This window comes from Cyanistes caeruleus, chromosome 10, assembly GCF_971803275.1.
Source record: "Cyanistes caeruleus chromosome 10, bCyaCae1.hap1.1, whole genome shotgun sequence".
In the NCBI taxonomy this organism is placed as follows: domain Eukaryota; kingdom Metazoa; phylum Chordata; class Aves; order Passeriformes; family Paridae; genus Cyanistes; species Cyanistes caeruleus.
Window position 1 is genome coordinate 25,006,757 of NC_141710.1, and position 14,990 is coordinate 25,021,746.

Below are 14,990 nucleotides of genomic sequence, written 5' to 3' on the forward strand. Positions count from 1 at the left end.
TTCATCTTTCAATTTGTAGTGGGCCATACCACTCCAGGGAACAGAGTACAGACAGTGGCTTGGGCTTAGGATGCTACAGTATACCAACGACACCTGAAGATTTCCTCAGCAACGTAGATGAGATGGATACAGGTAGAATACTCAGATTTGGCTTTAAGTATAGTTCAGTTTATAACTTTGTATTATAACTAGTAATGTTTTATAATTGCATAACTGAACAATAATCTCTGGCTTTCCTGTCCAAGAGAATAGACTGAGACTGGGATAAAATGCCTAGATGGTGCTTAGTGCCCAGAAGGCTCTCAGCTTTAACTTAGATCCAGATTCTACCCTTTTACCTCAGGCTGATATTAAACAGAGTAAATAAAACCTGGAAAATGCAAGCCTTAATTCCTATTTTCATACCATTGTCCATGGTAGGGGGAGTAAAAAGTTTTGGGTTACATGTACAAATCAATACATTTTCTTACTCTGGGAAATCAGTCTTGTTTGTAAGTCTCTTACATTGGCAGAGTTGGATTTGTCTTCAAACAGAATGTATTTAGCTAGCTTACATTTTGATACATATTTATTTTATGTTAGTATCCTTATGGTGTTTAAAATACTGAAATAATTTACGAGGAAATCAAGGTTTTTTCAGAGAGTGAAATTCTCAGCACTTCCTAACCTAAAGTTCCTTTTGAAGTCATCAGAAATTCAGTTTTATGCAGAGAATAAAAGTTTTATCTATTAAAGATTTTCATGCTTGTTCTTACTAATTTATTAAAAAAAAAAAGAAAAAAAGGAAAAAAAAATGTAACATTACAGAACTAAATTGCTGTAAAGCACTTTTTTCAGTTATTACCTATGGACAGCATTGCCCCTGGTGCAGAGATCAGGATGGAAGTATGCATGAGCATCCTTTGATGCTCCCTGGGCAGACCAGGAAACAAGCTTGAGACTGTCCTGCCTCCCAGGTGGAAGGCCAGAGCTGGATCTTTGAGCACTGCTGGAAAGGACCTTTTGTGCTTTCAAGATCAAAGCAAGGATATGAAATGTATTCTAAGAATATGTACTCTGCACCTAAATACAGTTTTGAGATAACATTTGTGGTGAATAGAGTGCTCACAAGTGCTTGTGGGAAAAGGGGAATCAATTTTTATGTCAATTCTGTTGTTTTAAATTACCCACAATAAGAGTATGGTACTTCAAAAGTTCTTCTTTACTTTTCCTAGGAGAAACTATAGCACAGACAACATTGAACATAAATCCACAACAAACACGTTTCCCTGATTTCCTCGACTGTCTTCCAGGAACAAATGTTGATCTTGGGACTCTAGAGTCAGAAGACTTGATCCCTATTCTCAACGACGTGGAGTCAGTGCTTAACAAAAATGAGCCCTTCCTTACCTGGCTGTAACCAAGCAATGCTTACCTGGTGCAATTCAGTGCAATTCAGGTTTCTTTTTCCTCTTGAGGTAGGCATAGAAAATCTGAATATCCTCAAGAGATACAACAATACCACCTTATTGACTTTTGTTACATCATCTTTATGGTCAGTTTAATATCTGTCTGGATTTGATTGATACTAATTTAAGTATAAAATGCATTATATATATATATATAAAACATAAATAGATATGTAATTCATTAAAAAAACCCACACAACTTTACACATCTGTGTACTTTTTTACCTTTTCAAACCAGGCAGAAACACTTCATTTTTAGGATAGAAAGTGACTGATGTTTGTGCACATCCCTGACTGATCTCCTGGGTACTGGTTGACATTGACAGACCCTTCCTAGGTCACTCGGTTCAAAAACAGTGCAAAGCATCAGGACATGAGAGAAGTTTTATTATTATCTTTATAACAATAGTATCAGAAGCTTTTTTAAAATCAACTTACTTAAGCCTTAAAAATATTTTTTAGTTCTTAGTAACGAACTGTTCTGTATGGAATACAGTTCAAATCTGATCCATATCAAGCATAATTTCCATTATATATTTGTGAAGGCACAAATAATACTATAGCAGTTTCTTTTTTCTTTTTTTTTCAGTAAATTACTGTATAGTTTTCAGAAAATAATTACTTCCAATCTCAAAGTACCAAAAATTTTTAGCAACATTTTTACACTACAATATTGTTACAAAATAAACCAGGCTGGTACTGACTGTTGCCTTTTAAAAGTAAAGAAATGTATTATAAACAAGCATTTAAAAAAAATCTTAGATTTTTTTAGTTTATTATATTAAGCACTACAGCTTTGTAATTTAACACATGAATAAGCAATTTTTTATATATATAAAATCTGTGGCAAGTGTCTTAAGTGCAAAAATATTCTTTTAAAATCAGTTCTAAAAATCAATTCTGGAAAATGTGGCACAACTTTTAATGTCATACATAGTGGGGAGAAAAACATAGGGGGAGGAAAAACCTTCCTCATACTGTTTTCAGTGATGTTTTTAACTGACATTGTCAAAATACATGTAGTTGTATACATGAAAAAACCCAGGAACTTTATCAGGGCACTGCTAAAGCAGAATTCACCAGGGACTCACCTGAGCAGGGACTCACCTGGTAAAGCTGCTTAGTTTTTATGTCTTTTACTTACCATAACTGGTGCACAGGACATGAGGCATGTGCTGTGTGTTTTTACCTGTTGTGTATCCTACAAAACTTCCTTATCAGAGGTTTGGGACTGAGAAGACATCAAGAATATTAAGCCTGCAATTCTCCTGAAATGCAAATTAAGTCCTGAATATTCTTAAATGAAGAATGAATGAAATGATCTTGTTTATATGTAATGGATTTAAGCATTTTGTATTGCAAAATAGGTAATTTTATGAAAGGCATTAGAACTTTTCTCTAAGTTTAATCCAGGCTATGTAAAGAGAAGAAGAGATGTAGCACTAAATGTAAATGTGTGTGCCAGGTCTGATAACACTTAACAAGATCTTAATGATGCGTCAGAATATTGACCCCTGAAGACGTTTTCACATCTGGTTGGGTGAAGGTAGGTGAAAAGGTCGGTGGTGAAGTGGTGGGGATACAGAGCAGATTTGGAAGACAAATGATGAGGTAATAAATGTAGATCCTTGCTGGGAGGGATGGCTGCAGACAGAGTACATAGCAAATGAATCTCTGGTATTCAGTGAAAAACATAACAGAAGCACTCGATACAGTAAATGAACTGCTAAGGGTACATGGTGTCACAGGATGGAAAATAAAAAGTGCACACACTGAAATTCTGAAAAAGGAGATGTCAGGCAAAGACCTCCAGTTATGAAGTTTTATTACATAGTAAAAGGTAGTTCTTAAAATTTTTATTTTTTTTTTTTAAATAGAAAAAGAGATGGAACAGCAGAGTTGTGTCTGCACAGAATTTTATCGCTGAATGGGCATTGTGTTTCTTTTATTCTTTTGAGGGGTTATTAGTTGGTTGTTTTTTTTTTTATTCTTGCTAGTTTTGCTAACTGTTGAGATAGCATAAATTTCTTTTGAATAAACAGGGGACTGGGTAGGGCTGACCAGTATTACTGTAATTAGTTTTAATCTCTCTCTTTTAAGGATTTCTTCAGATTGTCAGCCTAAATGAAGAACAGATGGTCCTAAGGCTTTGTTCTTTAGTACCATGACTGATGTTGGTAATGAATTAGAGATTTTCTGGCCAACTTTCAAGGCCACGTCACCAGCACTGCTCAGTTGGGGTAAGGAGCTGGCAGCCAGTGGTGCTGGAATGACCCACAGCAGCTGTGGATGTGAGAGCTGGTGTGATCCAGGTGACAGTGCCCATGACAGGTTATGTTCAGAGAATGCAGTTTGTTCCTTTGCTAGTAACTGCGCTACTGAACGTGTAAATTTGTCATAATAGAAGATGCTCTGAGCAGGTCAGGCTCGCAGCTGCTGGGAGTTAGCTGGTGCTGGTTCCTGCCCACCACGTGCATGGTTGTCAGCCAAAGGCTGTTCTTCATACAGGGAGAATGAATGCAACTTTATGGTGAAATCACATCAGGTATTTATCAGAATTGTGAAGCTGCAAGCTTGGTTTGTTTTTCATTTGTGTTTCTCGTGGTTGAGTGTCTTGGTGCAAAGACCTTAAAAGGGTAAAGCAATCATAAACTGTGTTTCTGTGTTACTTCCATAGTAAGCCAGCAGCAGATGTAAAACAGATCTGTTGCTGTGTGGAGCAACACTTCAGGTTGAAACAGCTGCCAGAATCTTGGGTTAGATCTTTGCTCAGTCATGAAACAAATCCTGGTTAAATTTAAAGTGATTCTTTACACTGACAGCTTTTAACTTTTGTAACGGAGATGATGTATCTGATGAAGTGCAATGACAATAAAATCTATTTTTCAAAGTTACCTTTTTAAAAAAGTTTCTGGCTTTAAACAGGATTATGACAGAACTTTTCAGTATTCAGAGCATATGTAATATGAAAATAAATTTATTGTTGACAATATTTCACTGTACTATTTCAGATTTTGAGCATTTTTGTACTAAACTGTACACTGTCTACTTGTAGTATAAATACAGCCCATGTTCCAGCTGGACAGTTTTGCTGTGACCATCCCTGAGGAGGCATATGTAAGCCTTGATGATACAAAAGTAATGGGACATGGTTAATTACAGTTTGTATTCTGGTAATACTGTTAGAATGTAACTTGGGGAGGTATTGGGTTTGACTTTTTGTTAACAAATGCTGTTTAGGGGAAGGATTTAAATCTATATTTTAATTACAGAAAAATGTGGGTTGTCCAAATAAACTTGTTTCCTAATGCATACATCTATGTACATGCTAGTTCTTTAACTATTTCCTTTTTTCATTTTTTTTTATAAGACTTGTGTGAGCATTTGTTTTTAATTTTTAGTACCTTGCAATAGATTGTATTAGAGGCAATCAGATCAACCTGTTGTATCCCGGGTTTGATTCTGTTTTGGTTTTTTTTAATTATTTCTTTGATCTTTTACATGAAAAAATACAAATGAACTTGAAAGATTTTGGATGCATATTGTTTTTCTAAAATAATTTCTTTGGGGGAGGGGGTGGGTTTGAGGGTTTTAGTATGGGCTTCCTAGGGAACTGTAAAACACTGCTTGGAATAAAGGTGTGCCATTATTATAATACTATTCTGTGAAAAAGGCGTACATTTCTAATAAATTTCTATTTCATTTCTAAATATCAATTTTATATTGTATATTGTATATTCAATTATTCATATTTGTATATTCAATTCAATATACATTTGAATTAAAATACGGGGGCAAAGACCTCACCCATATCAGTGTAATGGAAGAAGTCAGCCTTCCCACCCTCTGACAGCTGGAATGGCTCCAGGGTTTTGACATTGTTTGCCTTGCAGCTGGTTACACTATGAGTAATGTACAATCTACGAAGAGGGAGCTAAAGTTGAACTGGAGACAGGTGTTGAACATTCCAGACTAGAATGATGTGAAAAAAAATCCCTTGTTCTGCGCTGAGCAAATTTTTTTTCAGCATTTTGTATGTTAGTTCCTCGTTTAGAGATGAACCTTTTGCAAAGAGTCTCCAGTTAATGCATCACTCCCTGGAAGATGACATTTTCCTGTGGTTAATGAATCATTTTTCAGCAGACTGTTTACTGAAGACAATCAAAAAAGAGAACTAACTGTATATAGTTCACTTGTGCAGGGGCTGAACCAGTTTTGTCCTGCTGAAGTGCATGGACTCAAAATCACATGCACATGCTCCCCATGTTGTAATCTGAGCTGTTTAAATAACCAATGTACTTTACAATGTACTTTAAATAACAATGTACTTTACCAGTGATATCTCTCAGCTACGTGGTCTCAGCACCCTGGTCACCCAGCAGCCAATTTTTAGGGGTGAATAATGAAGCTTCAGCCATTATATATATATAAATACTGTGGGGTATTTCTGAGATTTTATGAATAATACTAATATTCTTTCTTTTGACTGCTATTATTTTTACTTCTGTATTAGTGTATGTTGATATTTCTACATTATTTCTATGATATTTCTAGTGTAGTCTTTAAGTTGGTCAGGGCTCCTGAGGTCTGTTAACACTTTCAGTTATCCCTGTTTGTGGCTTCTTTCTTACCATCATCTTTCTGTCCCTTCCTAGCATTGCACTCTCTTTATCTCTGCCTTCTTTTCCTTTACTGGATGCTTTGTTGACTAAAAACACAGAACAATCTCCAGTTACTACAGAATTGACACTGCAGATGTGTGTTCGCTTAAAAAAGCCTCAGATGTTAGGTTTAATTGAATAGATTTGGAAACACCATTGCTGGCACGTCAAAGTGTGAGTTCAGCTGGACTGCTGGTTCTGGCTCATTTACCCTTTTTCAGTACACCTGAAGGGCAAGGTGAGAATGCAGTCTGGCTCACAAGATGAAATGTGTGCACCTTGTGTGAGTATCTGCTATATATTAGCTCGTGTTAGAAAGCCATCATGTAGCTGAGTATCTCTTAGAAGCAGCAGCTCATTGGTTTTGGTTTTAGGTATCATAGCTTGTTGCCTTTTATTTCTTATCCCATCTCCCACAAAGATTTATCTACTCTGTTTATTGATACATCAAAGCTGTATGCTATGCAGCTACCCATCCCTTTGTTGAATGCTGATGAGAAACATTCCTTTTTCCCGAAGGCTTCATATAAATCAAACAAGACAAATGCAAGATGAGGTGCTGGACAGCTGCTCACCAGAGATGAAAGAATAGATGTGTGACCATAGCACAGCATGTGTGGAAATAAAGGGTACCTTCAAATTCCTGGGCTATGCAGCAGAACAGGTGGGACAGACAGCTGTTCCTGAAGAGTTTTTTCTTTACAATTTACCATCTTGTACAACATAATCCTCAGTACCTATATCAAACTGTTTAACATTTCTGCATATTGCTCAGGAGCTTTCAGTGCTTTTAAGTTCTTCTAGATTCTTCAGATATCTCCTAATGTAAATACACAGTACATGAAATACATTTTCTGGAAGCACAGGCCACAGAATCATTATTTCAGTGGAAAATTTTAGGAAACAGATATCAAGAAGCGTTGGGACATCCAGCCTGGTAAGCTGGTGAAAATTTGTTTCAGAATTTTTTTTAAAGAAGCATATTAGTTGATAGTTGACACCCTCAAATGTCTCCAATCCCTCTTATTTTCTCCTTTACTCCTTTGGGAGGTAGCTTGTTCTTTTTAAGTTTTAGAAGTTCTTTCTAAAAGGTATTTTTGCCTTTGAGCTAGCTCTCTTTTGTCTTTCCTATCTCTTCCATAGCATTGTGTCAAATACAGCTACTTTTTGCAAAAAGTTTAATAAACAGCATTTTCGCTTATATATAGATTGGAAGCTTTGAGGAGTTACAAGCTACCTAACTGACCAGAATAAAAATTTTATTTTGCCTGAGAATACCCTCTTTTTAAATGGAAGCTGTTTTACAAAAATAAATATGAATGTGAGACTTGTATTTCACTTATTTTATTCCATGATGAGGGATTTCAGGAAGGCTGGAAAGGGAGTCAGGGCTTCATAACACTGGTGGGAGGAAGAGCCCTTCATCCTCATCTTCTTAGCCAGAGGCAGTGCATCTGAGGGCTGCTTTGTGGAGCGGCTGCAGAAGGGATCCTCCCAGGGAGGGGAGAGTTGTCTGCAATATTCCTGTTCATCAGACAGTTCCATCTCCCTGGAAGAACGAAAACATGGAGGTAATTTCCTGACTAATATTGCTGTGACTTTCTAAGGATTGTATTACTCCTAATGGCAGCAGTGTAGGGTTTTGGCAGTATGTTAGAAAACACGATCATAGAGCTGAAGGAAGACAGGTTTTTCTGTCTGCCAGCTAGAGGTGCGTATGTAACTCATCAGTACACAAGATAACAAAGGAGAATCATCAGTTGCTCACCCCACAACAGCCACAGCATTTGCAGTCCCCACAGAGGGTTCCAAACAGGCCATTCACCATCTGAATTCCACAGAGCAGTCCCTGGATCCCGCTCATGACCAGCAGCAAGGAGAAGAGAGTCAGGTGCCATGGGACAATATTGTCAGGTGACTTACACAGGTTCCACAATGCATGGTCAGCAAGGTAATTCCTACAGGAGAACAACATAGTTAGCAAGAGGACAATTAAGTCCCAAAGGAGGTCTCTCCCCTCTGAGAGGTTGTTACTGCTGTGGCGTGGCTGAGGTTCTCTTCATTTGGGTACACACTGCTGCTACTTACCTAGAAATTGACTTCAGTTTAGTTTCTAGGTAAGTTGAAGCAAGTGATTTGAGAAAAAACAGACATCAGAAGGGAGCAAATTGAGACAAGTACATGTTTGTTACAATTGAACCATTTTTAGTGTTTTGTGAAGAAAAGATATTAGCTAAGCCAAGTGTGCCAAAAGGGTTTTATCTATTCCAATGTTTTGTCAGGGGCATTTTTGCTGCTTTTACTTGATTACAGTATTTTAGGGGGGGGGGGGGGGGGGGGGGGGAGGGACTGTGATCAGGGCATGTAATCCAGTATGTCAAAGTACAGTTGGGAACAAGGAAGTGCATTGTAATCAAAACAACTGAATTATCAAAATAAATCATGAAATTATGCAATCACCTCTTGCCCACTGAGTTGAAAATAACAGCTTTTGTTGTTCTAGATGCCACATCTAAAGTGAAGGTAATAACTTCAATAATTTTTACAGTCACATTTTGATTTAATTGTAAACTGCTTAACCACTGGCTATATTTCATGTGCATATTCTTACTGCTGACTTGTTTGTGTTCTTGTCAATTGATTTCTGGACTGCAACCAAAACTGTGTGAACCAGAGCATATTTCCAAAGACTCTCAGGATGAGATCAGTCTGAGAATCAACTCTCACACCAAGGGAGCTGGTTTCCAGCCGTCACTGGCCCATGAACAAATAATCCTTCATCTGTGTACTTCTTGTTTTCTTTCTTATTTTTTTTTTTTTTCAACCCAAAATAAAATCTTTTTGTATATTATGTAAGAAATGCTGCCAGGTTACTCTTGACTGAGGCAGACTGTATTAAAGGTTCTGAGGCAGTGAGGAGTTTACTACAGCCCTTGCCATTCTGTTCTGATCACACCTGCTCTCCTCAGTAGCACATTGTGCCCTGTTGTTAGCTTAACCTGTCTTGACTTCAGCCTGAGCAGTGGGACTGCTGGTTAAGTGAGAAATATACATGACACCTAACATGTTTGAGTTGCAGAGCATGAGGAACAAGCAGCTTCCAAATGCCATAGCCAAAATAAAATTATACATGATTTATATTTATTAATATTATAGATATTATGAGTAGTAATTATTTGCATACCATTAAATTTCAGGAAAATCATAGAATCACAGAATGGTTTGGGGTGGAAGGGGCCTGAAAGATCATCTCATTCCAATGCCCTTGCCATGGTCAGGGACCCCTTCTGCTCTCCCAGGTTGCTCCACGGCCTGTCCAACCCAGCCTCAAGCACTTCCAGGGATGGGGCATCCACAGCTTCTCTGGGCAGCCTGTGCCAGGGCCTCACCACCTTCACAGGGAAGAATTTTTTCCTAATATTTGATCTAAACCCACTCTTTGTTTAAAGCCATTGTCTTCTCCTGTCACTACATCCTCTTTTTATAAAAAGTCCCTCTTCATCTTTCTTGTAAGCTCCCATCAGGTGCTGGAAATCCACAGTCAGGTCACTCTGAAGCTTCTCTTCTCCAGGCTGAATAATCTCAATTCTTGCAGCCTTTCCTCACAAAAGAGGTGTTCCATCCCTATGATCATCTTGGTAGCCTCTTCCATCTGTGTCATTGATGAAGATATGAAATAACACCAGTCCTAGTAGGGATCCCTTAGGGACACCGCTTGTCACTGGTGTCCATAAGGATCCTGAGGCACTGACCACCACCCTCTGGATGCCACCATCCAACCACTTTCTTCACCATCTAACAGTTCATCCATCAAATCCATCTCTCTCCAATTTAGAGAGCAGGATATTGTGGGGGATTGCATCCAGGTAAGTGACTTCTGTAGTCCTTCCGTTATGCACTGATGGAGTCACCCCATCGTAGAAGGCCACTGGGTTGGTCGGGCGGGGCTTGCTCTTGGTGAAGCCATGCTGATAGTCCCAAATCACTTCCCTGTCCTCCATGTGCATCATCAGACCTTCTATGAGGAGCTATTCCATGATCTTCCCAGGCACAGAGGTGAGGCTGACACGTCGATGGTTCCCAGGGTCCTCCTTCCTGCTCTTTTTAAAGAAGTTTTAAAGAAGCGTGTTTGCCTCTTCCAGCCGCCTGGGGCTCCACCTGACTGGCAGGACTTGGCAAATATGGAGAGTGGCTTGGTAATTACATCAGCCAAATCCTTCAGGACTCTGAGAAGTGTCTCAGATTGCTATTCATCTAAGTGGAATTTATCCCCATATGTTGCTTATCATCCCAAGAATAACCTAGGAAGAGGCTGTGCATTTCTCTTTATTGGCCTCTCTGAAACTCAGTAGTTTTGCTATTCTTTACATCCCTGCTCTTGAACCTTATGAAGTGTTGCTGTGTGCTACAGGCACTTCAAAGAGCTTCTATAATTTAGACAAGTGCTATCATTCCCATTTTTATACAATGGATTTTGAATTTGAATCATCTCACAAACTTAAAACGTGTATCATTTTTTTCTGATTGCCTTGTCTTACCCATCCTGGAAAGGGTAGGTCCACTTTTCTCCAGTGTTACATTTAGGGCCTTTGTTTAGGGCTACTGCTGACAAAATAAGGCAATATCCAGCTCCCAGAACTCCAACGGCGGCAAATATTATAGAAGAAAACATCTGATGAAGAGAAAATAAGGTTGTTTTGGTTCTCATTCAGTCAAGTGCACCCTTAATGTCAGTGAACTTACCCTAAATGAAGGTGTTAATAGTCAAATAATCATCACCTGAACAGCTGAAGTCAATTAGTTTTCATTTCATAGTAAATGTGTAATGCATTCCTGTAGAGGTATTTTAAAGCTTGGCCATCGTTAGCCCTGTGTGCCTGGGGAGGAGAAGGCAGAGGCGGGCAGCAGATGGCACTGCTCCCCTCTGGGGCCTCCTGTTCCCCTGCAGCACTTGAGTTTCCTCAAGAAACTGCAAGCAAGACTGAAGTCTTTGACCACTCAAGGCATTTTAAAAGGTTGACACTATCCTTTACAAGTTAGCTTTCGTATCTTGGTTGTATTTGGACCAAATAATTATAGTTTTCCTTCCCAGCTCTCTCTTTAGGTTTCATATTAGTATACTTTATCTCCTCCCAGGTACTTAGCAGTGTAAGCTCTGGTAGTGTCATTGGAATGGATGGCAAAGTATGTCTTTATTTTTCTGGCTTTTTATTACACTATATTATACTATATGTAAGTAAACCATGCAAGAACTAATGTCCTGCTTGAATTCTGAAAAAAATCTGTAGCCATTACAGTTTGTAGGTAGAGGTAGTGTCCTTAATTGTAATGAAGTAATACAGGTGAAGAAAAAAAACAAACTTCCAGGTCATAAAATCATTTGGGTTGGAAACAACCTCTAATACCATCAAGTCAAATGTGAGTTTTTGTTCAGACCTCATCACAAGACTTGTCTTGAGTCCTGGCATGCATTTTTATGTTGATAAATCTGACAGGGGAAACTTAAAAATTATGCTTTCATAGTAGACATCATAATAATGGATTTCAGCTAACTGGAATATACAAGACTAAATTTAGTTCTCAGTCATGCTGATGGTGATAAGGCCATAGGACTCTTGTAGTGCAGTGTACTTGGTAGTCTTGACTGTATTAATATTCCCAGTCAGCTGCACTCTAACATGCCTGTCAGCAAAGAAGGCAGGTTACTTTGCAGGCAGCACTGTGCATGTGCAGGTTGGCTCCCACCAGCCAGGGCTTGCCATGGTCACTGTGTGTGACAGTGGTCACTGTGTGTGTTCCCTGGTCACTGTGTGTGTCCCCTGGTCACTGTGTGTGACAGTGGTCACTGTGTGTGACCATGCCCCTGGTCACTGTGTGTGTCCCCTGGTCACTGTGTGTGACAGTGGTCACTGTGTGTGACCATGCCTCTGGTCACTGTGTGTGACAGTGGTCACTGTGTGTGACCATGCCTCTGGTCACTGTGTGTGACAGTGGTCACTGTGTGTGTCCCCTGGTCACTGTGTGTGACCATGCCCCTGGTCACCACCTGCTGAGCAGCAGCAAAGCTGCAGTGCTTGGCTACTTGGGGAGTTCTCTGCAAAACTCAGCTAGCTTCTCTTCACTGCTTGCAGAAAATTGATCATGCAGTGTTGTAAATAGAAACAGATGGCTCCATTTCCTCCTTCTCAAAGTTCAATCTGTCTTATTGATATTGCATGAAGACAGCATCAAAGAGAGAATTTAGGGAAAGCTCTTTGGTCAACTTCATAGGTGCGAATCTTTTCCTGTTTGTTTTTCTCTCTTTTTTTTTTTTTTTTTAGTTCAAATTCTGTTCCTTTACTTATAAACTGTAATGATTTACTAGATCCAAAGAATTTATTTTGAAAGGACATATTTTCCTACTAGAAATATTTTAAATTTAAACTAAAATGCTTGAGAAGTTTATTAGTGTCTGAAAGTATTGTTTGGAAATTTTCCTAGTGTGAAAGGAAGCTATAAATTCAAAGTGGACTCTCCTTCACACTGCTTAAAGTAGGAGGTTGGATTAGGTGACCTCCCAAGGTCTATTCCTTCCTGAAATTTCCTGTGAATCTGATGAGATACAGCTCATTTTGTTGGCCTTCAGTGAGTTGGGAATGTAATGTCTGACTGCCCAGGTAATTTTAAAAGCTACCAACAAAGTGGCTAAGGAGAGAATTGTTGTACTCTGCAAAACAGTGTAGATCTTTCAGCAATAAATTTTGAGTGTGATAGTAACTAAAAGTATCTTGTGCTGGCAAAAACCAAAGGGGCCGTGCTGTTGTGGTACCGGTGGTAAAACATCAGAGGCATAACACAATTTTTACAGCCTGCTTTTTCCACTTCCTCAAACAAATGCACTCAAACAAATGTCAGGGCTGTGTGTCCCACACTCAAGACAGCCTCTGTCAAGACTCACAATGACTGTGAGAGGAAGATACATATATCAGTAACAATTTAGCTTTTCCTTTTTTTGCCATGTTTCCTTTCACTTACCGCAAACCTCTTTCCACAGCTTCGATTACCACAGCATCCACAGCAATCATTATTCTGAAGGCCCAAAAATACCAAGGCAGGGAAGATCATCTACAAATAATAGAAATAGTTTGAATTGGGATTAATTCGAGTTACTTTTTCTTGTAAATATAATAATTCTATGGGGGTTTTTTTCTTATCATTAGGTTAAGTTACTTATTGCCAAACCTTTGGATGACTTATATCTTATTTGTTTATCAAAGAAGAATTTGCAGTCCTGAGAAAGCTCAGGACTTTCAAGTCATGGCTGCAGGTGGGGGGAAAGCAGGAATTTTGATACTTACCAATACACCAGATCCCAAGATCCCTCCGAAGTACCAAACTTCATCTGTAATGTGTGCACTGTCTTCAGCCACTTTTCCGCCAGGGAAAAACAACAAAATGTTAGCAAGGGTGCCGAGCACGGCCAGGGGGATGAGAGTACCTCCCAGGCACTTGGCACAGCCTCCCGTGCACATGCTTCTTTAAAGGAATTGAAAACACAATTGAAGACAAAATCTCTCAGATGTTCTCAGAACTGATTTATAAAAAGAAGCTTCACGGTGTACTTTGCAAAATCTAGTTTCTGTTGCACCGTTAGAGGAGCTCAGCCTGTAGAATGCTCCTGTCAGTGTTCCTGCAGTCAATCCAAAACGCACTGTGCTGGTTTTTATATGTCCTTGCAGCCGTGATGTCAATTTTCTGAACGTCTGTAAACGAAATTACGTTCATGGCAGCCTCTCATTTAACTATGACAACCCACAAACTCTGTTAATATTTTACCAAGGTGGCTGACACTTCATAATCTGGGCTCAGGACATGGGTAGATATGTGTCTTAGTTCTGGATCATCATTTTTGCAGTATATGATCTTCCTTCATACTAGAAAACATTTCTCTTGAAAGGACTGACATAAAAAGGCATAATGAGTCAGCTGATATGAATAACATGTGTAACATATTAACACATTAAACTTGGATAAAAATCCAAGTTTTTACATGTCATGAGACAGTTCTGTAATTGAAATAGAGAAACTACTAAGAAAAGTATAATAGAGAAAAAAGAAAAAGAAGAAATGGTAGAGAAACTACTACAAAGATGAGCCATTACAGACCAATGAAGATACACATCCACAAACCCAAGAAAGTTCTTGTGTTGCAGCAGACTAAGGAATGCTTATTTATTGGTGTTAGGCAGTTTGTCTGTACCTCAGGGCATGTGTTTCATTTCCTTTTTTGGGATTAAAAGGTTTATTTTATATTTATTTTGTGATTTCATGCTACAGGATGGAAGACTGTTTACAAGAAAGATTGAATTAGAAATGCTTTAATATTTAATTGCCCTCCTCACCAAACATTAAGTTATATTATGAAGATGAATCAAAACTTGACAGTGTTAGCCAAAAATTGTTTTTTGAAATTATGGCATATGCCATGTTTTAGGATAACTCACACATTTTTTTCCTTTCATAGGAAAATATTTCATATCACATATACCTAAGCTTATTCAATAAAGGATGGCAAGAAATGATTGTCACTGTTGCCAATCATATGCATTCTGTAATATATTAGGAAGACCACAGGATAGTTTTTTTGAGGACCAGTCCTAAGAATTCTAGTGTCTGTAGTGCTGAGCAGACTCATGATTTCTGAGGATATGACACTAGTTGACTTTGTAAAAGGTTTTATTCAGATATTTATTGAGATGAATTTTTGAGCAGATTCTCAAGCTGGCGTATAATGCAACACAAATTAAGTCAACAGGTTCTTGGTATGAAGCGCAGATCTAGCAGAACAGCCCAGACAGTGAAGGTGGTTGTTCCTGGTGGACTGAAAGGTCTTCATTAATCA

General features: G+C 38.6%; 3 protein-coding genes across 4 annotated transcripts in view; 2 read left to right on the plus strand and 1 right to left on the minus strand.

The window, feature by feature from the left end:
• The window catches only part of WWTR1 (WW domain containing transcription regulator 1), a 46,282-nt gene extending 41,118 nt beyond the window's left edge, over nt 1–5,164 (plus strand). Inside the window, exons 5-6 of the mRNA XM_023932705.2 lie at nt 20–132; nt 1,215–5,164. Of these exons, the coding sequence (XP_023788473.2) occupies nt 20–132; nt 1,215–1,399 (298 nt within the window). The 3' untranslated portion in view covers nt 1,400–5,164. The remainder of the gene's footprint in view (nt 1–19; nt 133–1,214) is intronic.
• LOC111933236 (transmembrane 4 L6 family member 1) overlaps nt 4,504–14,990 on the plus strand; it is a 38,828-nt gene continuing 28,341 nt past the window's right edge. Inside the window, exon 1 of one of the 2 annotated variants that reach the window (XM_086843805.1) lies at nt 4,504–7,680. In XM_086843805.1, coding sequence (XP_086699931.1) covers nt 7,675–7,680 — 6 coding nt within the window. In that variant the 5' untranslated portion in view covers nt 4,504–7,674. The remainder of the gene's footprint in view (nt 7,681–14,990) is intronic. The other variant, XM_086843806.1, reaches the window with a different exon arrangement.
• TM4SF4 (transmembrane 4 L six family member 4) lies at nt 7,438–13,854 on the minus strand. Its single transcript, XM_023932706.2, has 5 exons — nt 13,447–13,854; nt 13,124–13,213; nt 10,648–10,781; nt 7,878–8,067; nt 7,438–7,658 (listed from the first exon to the last, which is right to left on the minus strand). Exons 1-5 carry the CDS (start codon nt 13,618–13,620, stop codon nt 7,641–7,643), a joined length of 606 nt encoding a protein of 201 aa, XP_023788474.1. The 5' UTR covers nt 13,621–13,854; the 3' UTR covers nt 7,438–7,640.